The sequence below is a fragment of the Siphateles boraxobius genome, unplaced genomic scaffold (genome assembly GCF_051911475.1).
Source record: "Siphateles boraxobius isolate OS27281-9 unplaced genomic scaffold, OSU_SipBor_1 55, whole genome shotgun sequence".
Taxonomy (NCBI): Eukaryota; Metazoa; Chordata; class Actinopteri; order Cypriniformes; family Leuciscidae; genus Siphateles; species Siphateles boraxobius.
Window position 1 is genome coordinate 3,135,368 of NW_027509181.1, and position 22,766 is coordinate 3,158,133.

The following is a 22,766-nucleotide window of genomic DNA, read 5'->3' on the forward strand; positions in this document are numbered from 1 at the left end:
TGATAGGCGTGGTGTTTGCCGGAAAGAAGCGATCAACGTCATTTTCGCGCGAAGAAGAAAGCGACAAAATAAACACCAATGGATGGCATACAGCAGATCTTGTCCTTGCTTCTCGTCATGTTTGTCACAAGAAGACAAGCGCCGACATTAGCCATTTCTCAATACCAAGTATGTAAAGTTCTCAGCAGAAGGACTCCTGAGGACGCGAGTCCGGTAATTCACCAAATGGAACAGCGCGTTCTGCATGTACATTTTAGGCAACAATAAAACGAAATATGTTATAAAACACCACTCTGCCTCTTTTCGTTTTCATTTAAATAAATTTTAAACATTATAGGCACACAAATGTGGTTCAGGCAATGTATAGACCTGATTATATACATGTTTAACGTTAGCCTATTTATAACAAAACGAAATATAAAACACAACCCTGCATCTTTTCGTTTAAATTTAAAAAAATATTAAACATATTCCAGGCAATATGTGCATTTGTACAAATGTTGCAATAAACAACATTACAGTGATAATCTTGTAATAAAAAATGACAAAACTCAACCCTATCTCTTTTTGTTAAATTCCAGTTCTATCAATAATAGCCATTATAAAAGTATAAGTAAAAGGTAACGTTACAAGAAGCTATACAATAAGAAATAAAGCAAACAATTCAGTCAAATATACAAATTCAGCGCTAGTCTAACGTTAACTTTACAACGGAAAAGTTATAGCCTAAATATATGAAACTTCACTTAGCCCTCAGCCAAAACGATTGGCCAGGGAACGAATTATCGATTCACGAGACCAAAGATCACCCGTTAGATATACACAAGACGAATTACCACTAGCTGCTACAGAGTCAGCGGCAAACGTCAGAACGACTAGCCGAGGAAAGGCTGTTCCAGGTGGGGAACATGAGCGCCGAGCGCCCGGTGATCGCCTAGAATGGATCAAATTATCATAAATCATTATAAATAAACCGCAGATTTGAGCTTTAAACAACTACATTCTCGCCTCAAAAACTCTTAAAACTACATTTCGTGAAAGAATAACCGTAGTATTATATTCCAACTGTATATTAAAAAATGGCGCTTCTTATGTTGCCATTCCCCTCGCGCAAGTGACGATCTCTGTCAACCAATCAGCGTTTTGCAGTGAGTCTAGCTCCACCCTTTAGTACCGTACCACTGTGCTAGGTACCCCAACGGAAGGGTACCCAAAAAGTGGTACGGTACGGTTCGGCTTTTTGGTACCATTCACAACTTTTGACAGTGGAAACGCAAATAATTGCGTACCGTACCGAACTGTACCGTACCGTACCGCTCAGTGGAAACGAGCCATAAAACATCTCTGTTAAAACCTATGCTGCCTGCGTCCCAATTCGCTTACTTATACTACGCTCTAAAAGTATGTACTCTTTTTGTGAAGAAAAAGTAAATACTTTTGAGTGTGTAGCTAAAGAGTAGGCAATTAAGCTCTGGGACATACTATCACGTCACCTTTAACGGACAGCTCTGTTGTGTGCATCCTGTCACCGTAAACTGCCCTGTCAATAATCTTGTCACGGTTCAAATCCTCCATTCACGTTCACGCATTCACAGAGCACGTTCATCTGCAGTCGTGGGTTTTTCATGCGGAGACTCTCCTCGTGTATGCAATTTGAATGATGCATTTAAAAGGTAATGGCTAAACGTATCTTTACAAAAGTTCACAATGCTGCTGCAGATGCAATATAATGTGGACAACGTTGAATAAATACATTTTCGTCAGGTTAGATACTGATAATTAATCACTCAAACCTCTTTATCTAAACCTCTCTAACCGTCGGACTCGCGCGTCCTCCATGTCTGTAGTTTTTTTTAACACTTTTCACCCGTGTTTGTAGTTCTAACCGAATCCTCGTCCAACGCGCAATGGGTTGTGGGCAATATTAGCCGTTAGAGTGTGCATCGATCTGCACCATAGACATCATGATGTCTATGATCTGCACCAGAGAATTTCAAAAAAAAAAAAAAAAATGAATTGGCACTGTCTGGTTACTTCCGGTTTCTGGACTGGCTGCAGTAACACGTCTCTGTCCATGCAGGGGGCGCTCGCAGGCGAGTGCAGAATGAATGGGAGTCTATGGGGTTTCACCCCCAGAAATCTACTTTTCTCAGGATGTAATTTTTTGTCAAGTCATTTGAAAGTTGCATTCAAAAGGGGGGGGCTAAAATAATACACTCAGCTGAAATTGCATTTTTAATTTCACTTACCTGTTCTAAAAATCCGTTCAAAAATGTGATGACGTCACATAATAGCAGAATGCTAGCATGTTCCGGCCAACAACGACCTAACCTGTAAGAAATCGAAAGGACATAAGTACTCATTCATTCAACTTTTGGACTATAATCTATATTGAATCTGCGGAATCAACAATAAAATCGACGTTGATGCAACGACGAGCAGTAGAAAGGGATACATTTAGCCGTCTAGCTCCATAGACACCCATTCATCCTGCACTCGCCCGCGATCACCTCCAGTGGAATTCTAATGGAACTGCAACCAAGATGATATACAACGGGGCCAATAGGAAGTGCCAAGGCTCTCCGTTACGGGCTCTGTCTGCACTTCGGATTCTTACCGGAAATAGTAGACCATTCGGTTATGTTTGAAACACTCATTTCAACATACTACGATTTGGGACGTACTAATTATATTTTCGAATACTATTTAGGACGGATAGTATGCGTTTCGTTTTTCAAATAACCAATCGGAGGAGAGCCCTTCTAGCCAATCAGAGGCGAAAAAGGAGGAAGAAGCTTGTCCCCGCCCCGTTTGGTGACACGCTTGTCGCTGGTTCCTATCTACCGGTTTAATTTTCGGGCTGGTAGCATGTAGCTAGCTTTCCCGATCGAAGCGGCTTCTTAAATTAAGACTCCGTAGCTCACTCGACGTCTAAAGGCCCGGATAAGTCACTTGATCGTTGCATACAGAGTGCAAATGTTTTAAGTGCACGAGCGATCTTCGATACATGAAAGTATTGCTGTTCGTAGCTAGATTTGCTATTATATTTAGCAGCATAATGCTATATCAGTCATCCGTGTGTAATATGTGGTTGAAATCATGATCAGGGCGTCAATGTGTTTGTTGTAGGAACCGGGTTTCGATCCGGGAAGGACCGAGCATTTCTAAACGATTGCTGTCTGAGAAAAATCTTCGTCTGTGTGTGTGTTGTGGATCCGACAGAAACGCGCAGCAGCCGGAGGTTCCAGCAGCAAATCGGAGGTAAGGTGACCTCTAGCAGGCCTGTTTAACAGCGTACGTTAGTGTGATTATGATCCGGATAACAGCGTCCCTGCTAGGCTCCAGTTGTGATTAAATGTTTACTGAAGCTAAAACTCAGCATGTTTGCGTTGTAAAGTAAGATGCTGTAGTATGGCGTAAACTCTATAATCGGAGATCAGCAATGATGTCGGAGCAAAACACGTTCGTCACTTAAGAAATTAAACTAATATAACGTTAATATTTAACTGTATTCAAGCTATTATAATCTTTTACTGTATATAGTTGTTTCTAAGCTGCTTTTCATATATTTATAGGGGAGACAGAGAAATGTGGGTGTGTAATGAGTTCATGTTGTTACATTACTGATCTCTGAACTAATGAGCTTTCACCGGAAAAGGCTCATGTCCCGCCAATTTACAAACCTCATAGTAAGAAAGGCTGCTGATGCCGACTAATGTAACGTATTATTTCATAGGCTGCATCTCACGTTTTCATAACTCAATCACGTGCTGAGTGGAGGTCGATAACTACGACGACTGACAATCATATTAGTTTACGTTTGGTGCAGTGGTTGGTTAAAGGCCCCCTGAAATATTTTTTTTCCCTTTTAATATGAATTTGTTAGCCTTAAGGTTATGAATAAGCTGGGGTGGTCCAAATCAATGATAACATTTTGCATTTATGAGATATAAGCATTCAAAATTCAGAGTCCCTCACTTCCACTAAAATGGATCACGGATTTTTATGGAGAGGGGGTAAAATCTTTGCGTGGCAGGGGGAGCTGCCACTCGACCAGTCACGGATATATGCGCCTGCCACTGCGTTACATGCGCCTGCCATTCGACCAGTCACAGATATTCGCGACTTATATGTGCCTGCCACTCGAACTTACACAATATGTAAGATATGTTTTTAAACCAAATGCAGCGCATATCCCCTGAAGCCAGCGAGAGCCAGAACGGTATGCACAATAGGCCAATATTCACCATTTTCCAAACGCTTTTCACCTGCCTTGCAACTACTGTACCCATTTTTTTTTAAATCCTGTGACATAGGCTTGTGCCTGCCTCAAAATCTCTCACTGTTTTAATTTACCAGACGAACCCACAGACAGTGCAATGCTGATCTTATTTTTTTATTCGCTGTTTTTGTCCATAAGGGAGAGCATCTCTTGGCTCTCGCCTGGGCTACTAAGCCTCGCACCAGCCACACGATCTCTCACTGTTTACACCTACCAGACACTCCTAATTATACACGAGAGCACACAGACAGTGCAATGCTGATCTTATTTTTTTATTCGCTGTTTTTGTCCATAAGGGAGAGCATCTCTTGGCTCTCGCCTGGGCTACTAAGCCTCGCACCAGCCACACGATCTCTCACTGTTTACACCTACCAGACACTCCTAATTATACACGAGAGCACACAGACAGTGCAATACTGATCTCATTTACCTATTTCTCATCTGATCTTATATTTTATTCGCTCTTTTTATCCGTATGGGAGCGCTCTCGTGCCTCTATTAAGCGTCGCGCCATCAGCAAAACCAGCCACAAGATCTCTCACTGTTTAGACCTATCAGACACTCCTAATGATACACCAGAGCACACAGACAGTGCAATACAGATCTTATTTACCTATTTCTCATCTGATCTTATATTTTATTCGCTCTTTTTATATGTATATGGGAGTGCGCTCGTGGCTCTATTAAGCGGTGCCAGCCACACGATCTCTCACTGTTTTCATCTACCAGACACTCAGATTGATACACGAAAACACACAAACAGTGCAATCCTGCTCTTATTTACCCCTTTTCTCACCTTCTCATCTTATATTTTATTCGCTCTTTTTGCCCGTGATAGAGCGCGTCTCGATCGTGGCTCTTACTAGCTTCACCAGCCACCAGATCGCTCACTGTTTTCGTCTACCAGACACTCGGATTGATACACGAAAACACACAGACTGTGCAATCCTGCTCTTATTTACCTTAATGTCATCTTATCTAATATTTTATTTGCTATTTTTTTGCCCGTTATGGAGCGCGTCTCGATCGTGGCTCTTACTAGCGTCACCAGCCACCAGATCTCTCACTGTTTTCATCTACCAGACACTCGGATTGATGCACGAAAACACACAAACAGTGCAATCCTGCTCTTATTTACCCATTTCCTCACCTCATCTTATATTTTATTCGCTCTTTTTGCCCGTGATAGAGCGCGTCTCGATCCTGGCTCTTACTCGAGCGCACTCCTATATACGGATAAAAAGAGCGAATAAAATATAAGATAAGGTGAGGAAAGGGGTAAATAAGAGCAGGATTGCACTGTCTGTGTGTTTTCGTGTATCAATCCCGAGTGTATGAAAACAGTGAGAGATCGTGTGGCTGGTGGCTGGCGACGCTTAATAGAGCCACGAGCGCACTCCCATATTACGGATAAAAAGAGCGAAAAAAAAAAAAGATTAGATGAGAAATGGGTAAATAAGATCTGTATTGCACTGTCTGTGTGCTCTCGTGTATCATTAGGAGTGTCTGATAGGTGTAAACAGTGAGAGATCGTGTGGCTGGTGCGAGGCTTAATAGAGCTACGAGCGCACTATACGGATAAAAAGAGCGAATAAAAGATACGGCGAGAAAATGGGTAAATAAGAGCAGGATTGCACTGTCTGTGTGTTTTCGTGTATCAATCCCGAGTGTCTGGTATGAAAACAGTCAGAGATCGTGTGGCTGGTGGCTGGCGCCGCAATAGAGCCATGAGCGCACTCCCATATACGGATAAAAAGAGCGAATAAAATATAAGATCAGATGAGAAATAGATAAATAAGATCAGCATTGCACTGTCTGTGGGTTCGTCTTCTATATTAAAACAGTGAGAGATTTTGAGGCAGGCGCAAGCCTCACGAGACTGGTGCTCAGGATTAAAAAAAGCTGGTAGAGTAGTTGTCTGCCACGCAAAGATTTTACCCCTACAGTTTTTATGACCATCACGCGGACTTCAGCTTCTCATCACATCTTCTGTCCAATCAAATGCTCTCTAGAATGTAAATCGTCACCTATGCTATAAACAGCACCTAGCCAAAGCAACCCTTGTTGACCCGTCACGGAGCAATATGGATTTTTGCCATGTTCGATATTGTCCCCACTAGGGCTGAACTATCAAGGTATTTTTGGTGCAAAACAACTGAACGCCTGTGACAGTGAAATTTGTAGTTGAAGAGAATAGCCACACATGTGTATCAGTAAATTTGAAGTCACAGAGAGAAATGTTTTAAGAGTTGCAAACTTGTAGACTTTTTTTTCTCTCCCACAAACACAACACAACAGTTACACCTTCTCAAATTCTTCATTGCAGGTGCACAAATCCTATTCTACAAATCTCAAATTAATAAACTCGTGCGCTCGCATTTTTGCTATAGTTGCTGCAGTGAATATGGTGAAAAACGCATTTAAACACCCGCATCAAAAAATGTGAAGTCACAGAGAAATTTTGCTCATCCGAAAATCAGCAGGCCTATGTGAATTCATCCAATGAGAGTTGCACACTTGTAGAATATTTTTTCACAAATATCTTGTATATTTTTCTAGCACAAACACAAGTACATAACTACAGCTGCTTGAATCTGCTGCAACGAATCTCAAACACTGTTTTTAGCTTTCAAGTGACAAGTTTCGCGCGCTCTCCGTTAAATGTGGAGCAAAAGTGACTTGTGCATCTGTAGAGGCAGTGGGTGGAGCCAACATTAATATTCATGAGTTCCCCGAGCATGCGTGTCGAACTGCTCATTTTAGTTCACTCAGAGGTTCACTCCTCGTTTCTCAACAGATTTAATGGGTTATTTCAAAAAAGGTAAATATAGTTTCAGAAAACTTAAAAGAAAATTGTGCATCATTTCATAAAGTTCATCATGCTTTTATTAGTTTGCACGTTCTTTTGCATTCGTTAATGACTGAATGATTACAGGCATTCACTTCGTGTATAGGCCTATATAAAGTACAGCAAACTTCAACTCGTTCATTTCGTTGTGCTTTTCCTTTGTACATTGCAATGCTTTAAAACTGTCTTTTGTTGCAATGTCACTGCAATAAAAAATATTAACTTTTTTTACAAACAAAATATACATTTACAAAAAAATGAGTAAAACCAGAAATTCCAGAACACTTGAATGATTACAGCAACACCTTTTTCCAACAGAAGAGCAGATATAGAATATTCCTAAATACATTAACCATTACCATTTAATTTATTTATGCTAAGCTCTTCTGATACCTTATTTTATGAAGCTTTAAAACTGTGTCATCTCTGGCAAATAACTCCACAACCATATCAGTGTCCTAATAAACAGTTTGCACCCTACACTGATGTTTCTCTTTGTCATTGTGGCGAACAGAACGGCCGGGGGACGTTGCTACACTGGTGCCGAAGCCCGGGAAGGAGGCGGGAACCGGTGAACAATCAAAATATACTTTATTTAAAATAAAATAAACAAACCAAAATACCGCCAGCAGCCCCTCTCGGACGACTGCTGGCTAACGAAAATAAACATAACTGCCAGCAGCCCCTCGCGGACGACTGCTGGCTAAAATAAAATACAAAAACCGAACACAACTAAAATACAGGCCTGTTCCTCTCTCGATCATCAACGTCGTCGCTCCTCCTTTATGCTTCCGCTCCTCCGTGAGAGATGCGAGACCGGTGTGCTTGTCCGGTGTTGCTCATTAGCAATCGCACCACCGGCCTCGCGCCATTCTCTCACGTCCCTCGGCCGTCCTGTTCGCCACAGTCATGTTATTAGGATGATACACAATGATGATCATTGATCCAAATGCATGATCTATTTTGTTGCACAACAAACACTCATTCAACAACATGTTTTAAAAGTCATGAAGTTCTATAAACATGTATGTTCTTAATTGAGCTTCAATTAGAGGTACTTCGGACTTGAACTCTTGAAAAATGAAACCTTTAAACTTTGTTGGATCGATGTTACAACATGACATTCTCATAATTTTCATCACTTAAGATTTAAAACAAAATGTTATACTTTTATAGCAGGCAAGGTCAAGGATGCCTTAAATTGATCACAAATGACAGCAAAGACACTTATAATGTTACAAAAAAATAATAATTTTAAATATCAACTGTAATTTAACGTATTTTCCGGACCATAAGTCGCACTTTTTTTCATACCATGGCTGGTCCTGCGACTTATAGTCAGGTGCGACTTATACATCAAAATTACCAAGATTTACTCGTCACAGGATTGCAGACGGCCCCAGATTATTATTTGCGAGTTTTTGATGTATTTGTGGTATGACGTGAATGCATCATTTGCCGAAATTGGGGGTGACATTACCGTCTACAGCCACGAGAGAGCGCTCTATGCGCTCTAGACTACAGCTAGTTTTACCGCTGAAAAAATCTCTCTTCAGTGATGTGGAATAAGATCGCGGGAGCTTGGTAAAATTGCTTTACCGATAACTGTTGGACTCGCTGTCTTGTTATGTTTTTTTTTTTTTTATTTGATCCTATTCAGCCTCTCAAGTCTGTTTAAATCTTTTTTTCTTGGTCTTGGATTTTGTTAAATAAATTTCTAAATAAATGCGACTTATAGTCCAGTGCGACTTATATATGTTTTTTTCCTCGTCATGATGCATTTTTGGGCTGATGCGACTTATACTCCGGAGCGACTTATAGTCCGGAAAATACGGTAAATGTAAAAATTTATTAAATTTAAAATTTCAACTGTGTTCTTAATCTGAAATGGTTCTTGAGCAGCAAATCAGTATTAGAATGATTTCTGAAGGCTCGTGTGACACTGAAATCTAGAGTAATGAGCTCTGCCATCACAATACATTTTTTTAAAACATTAAAATAGAAAACTTTCACATATTTATAATATTTCACAATATTACTGTTTTTCAGATAAATGTAGTCTTGGTACCCTTCCTAGAACCTTACTAATACCAAACTTTTGAACATTAGTGTATATATTATTATATCAAAGCCAGCACCAGCACACCTTGCACCAAAACATTAAAAAATAATGTTACATTATTTTGCCAGTATGTATATTTGTAAATATATAATTATTTTAGAGCATCAAATTGGTTGCTTATTATATTCTGTAAAATAATGTTAAGGTTTTTTTCCTCATTTACAGTAACCAACTTGTACCAAATGTAATTTATTCACTTTTGTCCATACAATTTTGTTTAATCCAAATTGTACTTAAGTAATAAAGCAACTCATTCATGCTTCTGTGTGGTCTTAAATTATTTGGCTTATTTAAATGAACAAGAAGAGAGAAGAATAGGATAGGATTTGTGCACCTGCAATGAAGAATTTGAGAAGGTCTAACTTGTGCTGTGTTTGTGGGAGAGAAAAAAAAGTCTACAAGTTTGCAACTCTTAAAACATTTCTCTCTGTGACTTCAAATTTACTGATACACATGTGTGGCTATTCTCTACAACTACAAATTTCACTGTCACAGGCGTTCAGTTGTTTTGCACCAAAAATACCTTCATACTGAACGATTAATTGCATTTGCGATAATATCGCGATATGATGAAACACGATTTTGTAACCGCAAAAGCTGCGATAACACTGGTCACGTGAGACGCAAGAGAAAAGCAGTCTGCAGATCAAGCATCAACTTGGCACCCTACGCATATAGGTCTGGCATATAGGAAAGAACAGTTTATTTTTAATGTATCTGATATTGTGTTGTTTATTCTGGATCGATTCAGAGAATTTCAGAATCGAGTCTGATCTTTGTTTTTAAACACAGATGCGTGATGACGCTGCGCGTGCTTTAGAAACAACCGTATTCTGCTTGCTTCTAATTTTTCTCTCTCTCTCACACACACACACACACACACGACACTGCTCGAACCTTCCGAAAAATTATCTTTCATAAAGTTCGGGGTTTAAACGAATTACAAGGACAGTCATTGCAGGCTTCATTGCACTAGGTTTTGCCGCTTCTATGTTAATCATGCAGTGCGCGGTCTTGGCCGCCGGAATTTTCCTTACAAATGCTCCACAAAGGCATTATTTATGTCTTTTGGAATGCAGTTGGCTTATATATTAAAAATTTTAAAAATCACTGAGAAAGCTGCTTTCATTTTAAAATACTTACGCGCGCTTTGTGAAGAGTGCTCGTGCATGCAATCATAGGGCCCTACAGTCAAGATCTTGAAGAACCACCAAGTGTTTATTTAATTGGATTTAGAAAATGAGTAACAAAATTATTCCAAACAAGGAGGGGTCAGGCAGACCAACACACAACAGATCAGCTTAATGGGAGGGGATCAAAGTTACACTTGGACATACTTGGAAATTGTAGCCTCTTAATACACTAGGGCTGTTTTTGACTAAGGATTTTCATAGTCGAATCTGATTCGTTAGATTTTGCGATAGTCGACTGGTAGTCGAACCTTTTTATTTTTTAATTTTTTTTGATAGCAGTTCGGCTATCAACCGGCGTTCGGTTGAATAACTGTTCGTCTGTTATAGGACAACTCGCTCTACGTTTATTTAAAATGAACTGCAAGACAACTAGAAGTGAATGTGCTTTCCATTAAATGAATCCAAAAAAACCGTTGCAATCAACGTGCTTTGTTTTAAATAAATCACACACAGTAAACAAAACCTTAACAAAAAAAACTTTGCAATGAACTTTGCAATTTAGACCCGCAAACTGCGTGGCGGTACGGGTGAGACGTACATGCTCGAGCAGATTCGGCTTGAAGTCGTTTATCCTCGGATTCGGCGTCGCGCGCGCTGTTACAAAAAAATCCATGCACACAGCCAAGCGAAATGGGGTCTTGCCGGTCTTGCGCACCCAATGCGTCATTTTTTTACCGCGCACACCTTCGCTCTTGTGCGGACGCGTCTGCTATAAACAAGGCTTTACTCCGTGTCAGCGCGCGCTCTGATCGGTAAAGGTGCACAGACCTCTCCCGAATCATCTCCGGCACTCAGCCTCCGAAGCACCACTAACTCCGCCTCCGTTTCCCTCGTAAGATGATATAAGTATTTAAACATTCTCTATGATAAAAAATGTTTGTAAAAAAATTTTAATAGCACGGTTTTGGCGGTTATAGAGTTCTAATGACGGTGATCAAATATAACCGTCGGTCTCACATTATATAATAACCGTCACACCCCTATTGGTTACATAACACTTCCCTAAATTTCGACTATGAGGTTCATAGTCGAATCAGACCTCTCCGAATCGAATCGTCGAATCCTCGACCATTAGAAGTCAGCCCTATACACCGACTACATTTACTAATTGGCAACAAAATGTACAGCTTGTTACACCAAAACTGGCTACTGACAAATAGACAAAACTATGGCAAGTTTTTTTTCTGTTATTATTATGAACATCTGATGTAGTTGAGCAGAATGTTTTTTTATGAAGATACTTCATTAAAGGACATATTTAATGAGATTATGCCTGAAAAGGTTTTGGATTTTTTTTATCATAGGTTAATTTGAAAAAAAAATATATTTTTCAATATGACTTGTTTATATTTGTTTTGTTTTATTGTATATGATATTTTTTATAATATAATTTTTGCCATGAAAATAGCTTTGAATGCTGACATGGCATGAAATAAAATAATCTGAATCTGATGTAGTTGAGGAATCAACTTCAATGAGAGTATAGTTCCAAGCCATATCGGCCTAGAAAATCGCAACTTTTAAATTTCCGTCAGTCTTAGTACACAATGTAACTACAGAAGAGTCAAGGTTTAAATGGGAGAAATATCGAAACTCTTTGGCTATTTTTTTGAGAGAGATGCTAACGGTCTAATCAGATTCAATGATCTATGCTAAGCTATGATAAAAGTGCCACTGCCAGACCCGGAGATTGGCTGAATGGATTCGAAAAAGGTAAAACTGTTTAACTCTAGGGGAGTTGGAAAGTGAGCCTATTTCCAAAAAAAAGTGGAGTGTTCCTTTAAAGGGGACCTATTATGCAAAATTCACTTTTGCATGGTGTTTGGACATAAATGTGTGATGGCAGTATGTGTACACAACCAACCTGCAGTGATAAAAATCCACCCAGTCCTTTTTTTTAAATCCCCATAAATCATAAGCAGTGTATCCCAACGACCTGTTTTCAGAATGCGGCTTTAGTGACGTCACTAACGCCACAGGCCCCGCCCACAAGTGTTGACAGACACTGCCGTTCTAACATAGAGCCGCCCTGATCGAGTTCACAGCGAGTTGATAGTTGTACACATCCGCCATTTCTGCACTGACTAGAATGTTTCCCAAGCGTTGTCGGTGTTGTGTAGCTGGATGTATTAATCCACATAGCTCTATTTATTTACTGGAACGATAGGCCCTAACGTTACTGATCATGGCAGTAATGAAAGTGAGAGCGCACACAATTATTACAGTTCATAGGAGTTGTTTTACGGATATACTGTTTACCAGTTTATTAAGCACCCCCTGAAAAGGTGTGTATAATATTTGTTTACTGTTAGTTGTAACGAGTGTTTTTTGTACTTCGCTGTGTATGTTGATAATAATGAAAGGGAGAGAGTTTAAGGATAATACTTTAATGTTGACTTATACAATGTTTATTCAGCTCTTACAGTGATTTTCTAGAGTGAAATTGACGCTTCATCTTTTGTGTGATGTACAATAAACTTCATTGAACTCATCAGTACATTTTTACAACATTCGGACGCGGTCCGCTACAACAGGCTTGTACTAATAGTGGATAAAAGAAAGATGGAAAAACAAGTTATAACCGTAATTAAACTAGACTATACCTGTTCAATCTCCATACAGCAGCTCTGTCGGCATTATTGTCCGACTCTGGGTCGAAATGAACACGGCTACTGAAAGTTTGTTTTGATATTATCATTCCGTGAGATGAGAGATTGTCCTGACACACGTCCTGTGAGCTCGTGAGGCTCCGCCCTCTGGAACGGCAGAAGCTGCTCATTTGCATTTAAAGGGATACACACTAAAACGGTGTGTTTTTCTGAGCCTCAAAAAGTGACAATTCAAACATGCTGTAAAAAATTATCTGTTGGGTATTTTGAGCTAAAACTTCACATACACACTAAAGGTCCCCTTTAAGAAAAGCATATGATCATAGCAACGTGGATATGTTTGCAAAAGCTCTTCAATTTGGCACTCAAGTAAAGTCACGTTTATATAGCACTTTATAAAATAGATTGCTTAAAATCAAGCAGCTTTACCGTATTAAACATGAAAAGCAGTTTCATTGTCTCGTTTCATCAGAAGTAAAACAGCAGTGTGTTCATGTTTTAACTCGCGGGTTGGTCTCACCTTGACGGAATGAACAGGAAAAGATTTCCATGTGAAAGAAGGGGGAGCCTCCGTGCACACCTACCTATTACGTAATAGTCATTTCTTGAAGTATATCAGGGCCGTAAGCCAGAAAAATATAAGTAATCACTAATAAAAATTTAATAATAATATTACAGTTAGTATCCACAAAATTGCTTATTACAACCAGATTTTTTTCTTTCAACCCCTTGTGATATAAAATGCAACAATCCAATAATCTCCAGATTCATTTTCGTAATTGTCACTAAAAAGTTCAACTTGCATGTTCACTTGACTTACCATTTAAAGGGGCATTCGGCAACTCTAGCTATTTCTAGGGGGGGGGGGGGGGGGGGGGGGGAGTTTTTTTTAGACAATTTTTAAAAAATACGTTTAGCTAAATGTTTGCTCACTCATTGTATTTGTGTATTGTATTGTATTTTTACAATGGGGACATTTTTTTTAGTTTACACAACAAAAGGAAGCTTGATTTCAATCTTTGAATTAAATTGAAAAAAGTAGCACAAATAATTACATTAAATAAAGAGAAAAGTTTAGGTCTAACACTAGTATTCAGAAATGCTAGAAAGGGAAAAAAGTAATCAAATGTAAAATAACACGGAATAGTATTTTAGTCCTGTATAATTTAAATACATAGGCTATTAATCCTGATTCCTTACAATTAATGCTATCTTTTGTTGTTTTATATACAATAATTACAGACACAGTTTAGGCTACTCTCACTTTAAGAGCTAGTGCACGGATCCACGTTCACATGTTGCGTGTAAAGCGCAGTCCGCGCCACTTCTCTTTTAAAAAGGGCTCCCTGTTGCTAAGCAATCATGAGCCACGTTCTCAATGAAGACGAAGACGTTTCAGCAAAGGATGAACGCGCAAAAGACGTAACGTGAACGGCCCATACTGTTTTCATTATAGTGTCACATGCATTTCCTTTTTGTATTAAGACATAACCGATTGTGTTTGAGAGGATACTCCCCAAGACTGGAATTTAGACAATGTTGTGTGCTTTGGACCGTTAAAGCGATATAATTCAAAAAAAATAACTCAGTTTTGTTACTCACGAGCTGTTTGTTATGCGGGTTAAAATCGCTTGAATGTTTAAATAGGTAAGACCTAAAAAGACGCACAAATTATAAACAATAGTGATGCAATGGCCCGATTGTGCAAGTGACATTTCCATCAAATGTCCCGACTCCTGAAACGCGAGAGTCTAGAGTCTCCGCCTGCAGCTGCAGCGCGATTGGCTTGCCTTTTGTAACCTATTTTAAGAGACAGAAAAGACGAGGCATTGGCAGAATCACTCACGCTGTTTGTGAAATTGCGTCTCGCAGAAAGTTTTAAAATGACTGATTTGATCTTATAATCTGTTAGGTTAAATTTACTCATAGGCCTACATGCTAAATTGAATGAATGTTTGCGGGAATTTCCCGCATTATAAACGAAAGACCTGCGGGAATGATTAAAATGATGCACAATACCCGCAATCCCGCACCGAAATTCCAGCCCTGACTTCAGCGTCTGCGCCACGAGGGACCCGGCCACCTCAGTCACTGCGCCCCTTTACCTGTGCTCCATTAACAACCATGATACAGATTGAACAAACATTATAAAAGTCTCATGCTATTCTTCTGGTAGGATAATTTTCTTTAGCAAAATATCTCCCCTTTCACTGATGCATCCAGGTCGCACTCAGGCACCATTATATGTTTGGTCTGGACAGCAATTGCAAGTAAATTTTCTGTCATCTTTGCAGGACTGCGATATGAAGAGTGTACAACGTAACATCTTTAGCAACAGTGTGAAAGTGATTTGCACATAGCAGGCACAATAGCAGTATAAACACATAAATATCTATTGGTTCAATATGCGTCACATGACTTAACATGCTTCATTGTTTGCAAACACCTCAGTTTTCACAGTCCACTCTACAATGCGAAAACTGTGTTTTTAAAAAGCTCCGTTTTCACAGGACAAAAATGCTGTCTCAGTGTGGAAAAATAGAGAGAAAAATTTGGATTTTCAGATGAAAACGTATTAGTGGACTGCCACATAGTACATGTTGTGTTTTAGCGTCTGTTGTATCAGAAAGAGAAGCTTTAAAGACTTACTACAGTTTTCCACCAAAATAAAAAGCTGGTTGTTTTTTTAGTAATTAAGTGTTAGTACTGTAATTTTACATTTGTTCTATAAAATATTATTATTATTGATTACTTTTATTAAAAACGAATATATATTTTTTTCTGTTGTAGATATCTCCCTCTACCTCATGCTTCCTTTTCTCTAAATCCCAACATCCTCCAAGACAGCTGAACACCGGGGAGTGCTGTAAAAGCTGTGACTCAGCATGGTAGAGGAATAACCTTAATTTCAAAATATTCTGGGAACAGGCCATTGCAGAAAGGAACCTTTACGCTTTGACATCAGAAAGCTGGTTGAAAACTCATGGGATACGAACATGTCGGAGGTTGGAGAGCGTCGGCCAGTCAACGCAGATTATGCTGTTTCTGTGCTGGAACAGCTGAAGTATTTCTATGAGCAGAAGATGTTGACTGACATCACTCTGCTGGTGGAGGAGAATGAGTTCCCCTGCCATAAGTTGGTGCTGGCCACCTGCAGCTCTTACTTCAGGTGCGTAGAGCAGGGGTTTGTGAATACGCAATAATAACTCGTTACATATATATACGTTACTCTCCAGATCAACTCATATTTTTCTGTTAAAGAAAAGATCCTCCTTTATGCCTTTATGCCAGAATCCAATATTACTGAAGCATTTTTTGATGGACTGTGATAAATTGAACACTTATTTTTATTATTTTTTATTTTTTATTTGACTCTTATGGAAAGATTTTTAATGAAGTAAGACCAGATTTAGTTTTAGAATTTTTATCTAAGATAAAGTTTAAAAACCTATTTTAATTGCAATTTTTTAATTATCTTTCTCACCATGAAATAGCCGAGGTAGCTGGCATGGTATTAAACTGTAAACAAACAAACAAAAAAGAAAGCTTTAGAATTTGTGTATGTGTATAAAAGTGTTACAAAAATTGAAATTCTTTAAAATTCTGCTTTTTATAGGCAATGCCATTTTCAATTATGCTATTTCAATATTTTTAGTTTTCTGCATAACAGAAATGTTGCTCTCGTCTTAATACAAAAATAAAGACAATGTTTTTGCCAATCAGCTCTCACCAGCCTCAGTTAACCTTAGACTAGTGTTGTCACAGTACCAAAAAATCCTGTAGTCGGTCCAATGGCAGTTAATTTTCACGGTTCTCGGTACAAATTTCGGTACCATAGCAAAAACGGTTGAAACTATTTTATTTAACGGTTTTAAAATACAAATATTAATTAAATTAGATTATTTATGATGATGATAATTTAAGTAAAGAAAATATTAAAAAATTTAAAACTTTTTATTTTTAAATTACATTTTGTAATTTTAGATTTAATAACAAAAGAGGCAGGTTTTGAAAGGGATTATAACAGTGCTATACTGTTTTCAAAAGCAGAAATTACTTCTACTTTATTTTTATTCTTCTGTTTTGCTTCCTTCTCATTTTAGAAAGTTCTGTTTCTAATTCAATTATTTTTTTATATCTGTTTGGGGCAGGGATTAAAATGGTTCACAGAACAAAATCTAAACTTTATTTATTTTATTCATTTCAGATTTTTTTAATTTTTTTTTTAACAAACTCCATTTTATAAGTAAGGAATAATTGATGACGGGACTTTGAATTATTAAAGTAATCAGATCTGCATTATTTATCTATTATTACAACGGCACGGAGTCAATTATTCCGCTTATACTATGGTTACCACAGCTCATGAAATTGTCAGATGTTTTATTTCAAAACATTTATCAGGTTTTTGTCCTTAAACTCACTTGTGTAATAATTTCTTACGCATATCATTCCAAGCCTCATTTGCCAATTCCAAAACATCATTTCAAAGATGGTAACAGAGGCTTGAGCATTTGATATGCTGTTATTGGAGAGAAGACATTGATAGATTACTTAAGTGTGAGTGTGTGAGAGTGTGTGTGAGTTAGGCTTGCTACGGTAGTCGGTGTTACCGGTGTTACACGGTGATCAGTCGCAACACCGGTTTCATCACTTGCCCACCGCGACACCGCGGAGAAAAAAAAACATTTTTTTTAAAGCGTTAAAATATTAACGCAATTACGCAGTATCCGTTTTTTTTCTGTCACCCGTTGACTAGCGTTGTATGATCACGCTCTTATTAATGTGAATGCTTTTAAGCACGACAAGACTAAAGAGACCGCGCTATAAGTCCTGCCTATACACACACACGCACGAGCGCGACCCACAGAAAAGACGCGCGTCAGTATCGAGTTCTCTTTTGAGCTTGAACAAACCATAACGCACACAAATTATGCCAAAATATCCGTTTTGTCGAGTGTCCTCATAAGAGCAGTATTAAATGATTTAAATAAAGTCTTAAATTAACGTAGAGATTTGTGATAAAATGGTACGCGTGTCAGATCGCATCTCTGTCAGCAGCGACTGGTCTTAAAGTGTCACTAATGTTAATCAAAGAAAAGGTAAGAGAGTAAATTTCTCACTCAGACACGGAGCCAGGATGATTATTATACCGGTAGCCTAATAATCATGAATGCACTCCGCTATCTTTTAACACATCTCCGGCGAGCGGCTTCTTCACGCAAAAGAAAAACTCTTCATGAAGTGCAGTGAAATTCAGCGATCTATGGCGTTTCCTGATGGATCATGTTTGTTCGTTAACTTCATTTTATACGTGCAACTCACGTAGCCTACAAGGACACCGACAACGCGCTTGACAGACAGGACTGAGCAGGTAATATTTAATATGAAACAAAGTCTCAACTTTCAAATTTGGTCAGTCAAAGAAAGTGAAACAATAAATAGGCCTACCGTTTTGTGGCTCTAATGTGTCGTGAGAGATTTCCTCAGTTAAAACCAAGTTCAAATCCACCGACGTTAATCTACTAACTCTCCTGACTGCTTTGTCGGACAAAATATGGTGGATTTTGATTTGTCAGATCGCATCAAACTCCATGCGAAGGATGAATTGACGCTAATTTAAAAGTGAAGTGCACACTGCTGCACCAGCTTTTTATAAGCTATGTAAAAAAAAAATTAGTTTCGTTTTCAAATTAGCGCCAATTCAGCGCACAATAACAAAACAGTGTTGCTCCGGACGACCACCAATTATGCATGCCCGTGCAAACGCTCGCATTTTACGTTTGCCTTCAAATTAGTGATTTAAAAGCCCCCGCCGGTGTTTCCGGTATTACCGGTGTTGTCACACGTCGATTAACCGGTGGGAAAATATCCTCACCGTCACATCCATAGTGTGAGTGTGTGTGTGTGTGAGTGAGTGAGTGTGTGAGTGAAATTACCTTAGGCTCAGTCTGTGCGTCTCTCAACAGTGTTCGGCAACAGCATCTCTATTAAAGTCTAGGGCTGGGCATTGACACAAATTTCATGATTCTAATTTGATTAACAAACTGGCAATTTACATCTTGGTGCATATCGCTAACTACTAGGCTATAGTGCAATCCTTTTTTAAATTGATTAAAGATTAAGAGAATATTGAAAGATACAGTTTATTACTGTGAACAAGAGTAATATTGTTTGTTTTGACGATAAATATAAAAACTAAATAAAAAAACAGCAGCCAATGCTTGCAAAGATATGGCTTTATAAGTTTATTTTTTATGTTGCTTCCACATTTGTTGTAAGATAAGATGTATCACATTTGCATATAAATACATATACCCCATTATAAATAAATAAACAAACAAACTTTTGAATGGAGCCTCATCAATATCGCCAGAGACCATTTATATAGAGACATGCCACTTCCTCAATCCTCAATACAACTATATAGGGAAAACCTGTAACGCCAAAGATGGCGGTTGTACGCACATGTCCCGCCCGTCCCGCTGGAAAGCCAATCGTCTGCTTTTAACAGTCAAGCCGGGAAACATTTAAGCCTATCGTCTGGTTCCACTGACGCATGTGCACAGTTGAGGTTTGAGACAGTGGAAAATACGTTACTGTTTGAAAAGGCGGCAGATTTGATATGTAGTGTATGTGTGCATTGTGTAAATATCAGACATCCCAAGTCTCCTGGGAATTTCCGGGAGTCTCCCGCATATTGATAGCGGCTCCCTGATGTCCGCAAATTAGTTAATCTCCCGGAATCTAGAGCGAGCGAGCAAGAGCTCGCACGTATTGTGCTTCAAACCGTGTAGCACGCGCACGGCAGAGAGGGAGAGAACCCTTGCGTATCCATAGTAAAAGTATAACCTGTGGGGAAAAAAGACGTTTTAAACCTTATTTTGGGGCAAAGTCATCAAACTTTTTCAGCGATTTTTATCATATTTTACTGCTGTTTCTATACATGCAGTTTTTATGTCCCAGTGACCAGTAAAAGTGCAGTTCTGACTCTCTGCCCATTCATTTAGATAGGAGCCTGGTCTTGTTAGTCCGAAATAGCTGCCCAGATTGCGGGCGAGTAGCGTGACTTGCCTTAACCTGTTAGCCAGTGCACTGAAGCGTTTTTCCCCCCACTAGTTTAATGTTCATGAATGGATTTAACGTGAAAGAATATCATTAATCTTGGCAAACTATATATCATTTTAAAGGTCTAAGCCTCAAGCATCGATGATAGAGCACTGTTTTTCGTTGAAAAGCTTATAACGAATGTATTTCTTGCATTTATGTAAGCAGTACACATCAAAACACACATAATGAAAAACGGAGTACTTAACACGATTGTCGTTATAACGAGCCACACACGCATCCACTACTAAAAGTTCCAGATTGAATGGAAAGCTGAGGGTCCACTGAATAACATCCCATGGAGCATTTTTAGTCCAAAGAAACAATAACGTTGTAATATCGATGGTTATTCCTTTGTTGACACCGTGTTTCTTCAGTGTGAAGTATCATGCTTGTTGGTTTCTTCAGTGTAAAGTATCGTGCTTGTTGGTTATGCAATAAAATAATGCATAAAAAACTGACTCCCAGTAGCAGAAAGTTATATGGGTGTGTTGCTTAGAGTGTGATGAACAAATTAAGACCGCGCACACAGACACACACAAACAAAGATAGGCAATATAGTTCAAAATAGCCAAAAACTGCAGTCAGTTTTTTTGACGTCATGATATGCATAGCCTATCATTTTGTCTTTACAACGAAAGCCAATGAAAGAATCAAAATTATATAACTGATAGAAAATGTAGCCAATCAGTGCACGAGTCCAACGATACCCGGGAAGTTCATATTAGTCGAGTGAGATGTTTTTTTTATTTGAATCCGGCGCTCTCCATTCTCACTTGAGGAGCTAACCTGCGACGTAGGCTGTGACAACACCCCTGTCATTTGACAGCTAACACTCGACGGGTCAACATCTGTTTTTGCGTCTTACTTACTGGCCGGATTCTGTCATAAAATGGATCGTCAAAATAAGTTTTTTTTCTGCTGAAGATGTTTTATTTGAGATCACTCGAAGCAGCGATGATGAAATTGAGGAGAGTGAAGACAGCGACGAGCGCGCTATGCTTGAGGACGGAAAAGATGATCCAATTCTATATCGGTGAGTTGTAACATGCACACATTGTGTGTGTGTGTGTGTGTGTGTGTGTGTGTGTGTGTGTGTGTGTGTGTGTGTGTGTGTGTGTGTGTGTGTGTGTGTGTGTGTGTGTGTGTGTGTGTGTGTGTGTGTGTGTGTGTGTGTGTGTGTGTGTGTGTGTGTGTGTGTCAGTGAGTGCCTGTTTGTTTTCCCATTTGTTTTATAATGTAAATGCATTGCAGTCTGAAAAGATGATGCTATTTATGTATTTATTTATTTGTGTATATATATTTATATTTGTATATATTGGACAATTGTACAGTTGTTTAGTTTTTTCTGTAATTTTTTCCTAGCACACACACTGCAAAAATTACAGGAACAACTAAACACCTGTACAATTGTCCTATACAGTATAAATATAAATAGACTGACAATTTTGCTGTAATTTTTCCTAGCACACACACACACACACACACACACACACACACACACACACACACACACACACACACACACACACACACACACACACACTATATATGTGTGCGTGCGTGCGTGCGTGCGTGCGTGCGTGCGTGCGTGCTAGGAAAAATTACAGAACAATTGTACATATTCCTGTCTGATGGCCGGCCATGGGTCTGATTGTTGGTTCTATGCCTGGCAATTCATATGAATGCTGTCTGTATCACTGGCCATCACCAGCCATTGATTGTTGATTGAGTGGGCAACCAGCAGTATGAATGCTGTCTAACGACTACTCGACCTTTAGTATGAATGCTGTCTAAATGACTGCCCATCAGTTTGGCAGTTGCTTGAATGGCCAGCCATATAAAAACTATAAAGAATTATTTACTTGACATTTGGTGCTAATTATCTTTCCATTTTTTCCCATTGACACAGAAACAATTCAGAGAACGTCTCGTTGAGGAACTTACTCTGTTGGTGCGTGCTGATGTTCCTTCATCTCCTCCATCCCACAAAGATGAGACTCGCCACTTACCAGGGACCTTTGCTTCAGACAGCACCAAAGGAAGGCGTGAGTGCAGGATTTGTTCCCGAAAAACCCGTTTTTTTTGCAAGACTTGTTCAACAGCATTGTGCTTTCAGCCAAAGCGTGACTGCTTCGCTGTTTGGCATGACCAGCACTGACTGAAAATTTCATATAATTTTATTTGTATTTTTATTGTTCTGGTGTGCAAATAAATCACTTATATATAAAGTCTTATGGTTGTGTGTATTATTTTATAATTGAAAAAGCATGGTGCAGTGTATATGATGACTAAAATAGCTTGCAGTACCCTTCATAACATTTGGTCATTAGGTTGCTTTTTGAGGTATCCAAGTAGGTTTCTTGGTACCTGGACATAGTCTTGGAAAAAATATGGTAAGAATCTCATTTTTCATTATATCTTCCTCAAATGTGAAAAATAAACTGATGAGACTTGTGGCTTTCAATCAATTACCTAAATGGATTACTCTAGGTTTGTTTTCATTTATTTTTACATGAGATAATAAAATGTTACTTGCAGTACAAATTATCTTCAAGGCACTTCAAATTCTATAATTTTTTGTCTGTGTAAGTTTTTTCAACTT

At 38.8% G+C, this 22,766-nt stretch overlaps 1 protein-coding gene across 2 annotated transcripts in view; it reads left to right on the plus strand.

The window, feature by feature from the left end:
• The first annotated feature begins 2,800 nt into the window (after nucleotides 1-2,800).
• Nucleotides 2,801-22,766, plus strand: part of kbtbd2 (kelch repeat and BTB (POZ) domain containing 2) — a 39,419-nt gene continuing 19,453 nt past the window's right edge. The window contains exons 1-3 of one of the 2 annotated variants that reach the window (XM_077205855.1): nucleotides 2,801-3,021; nucleotides 3,130-3,261; nucleotides 15,845-16,223. In XM_077205855.1, the coding sequence (XP_077061970.1) occupies nucleotides 16,051-16,223 (173 nt within the window). In that variant the 5' untranslated portion in view covers nucleotides 2,801-3,021; nucleotides 3,130-3,261; nucleotides 15,845-16,050. The remainder of the gene's footprint in view (nucleotides 3,022-3,129; nucleotides 3,262-15,844; nucleotides 16,224-22,766) is intronic. The other variant, XM_077205854.1, reaches the window with a different exon arrangement.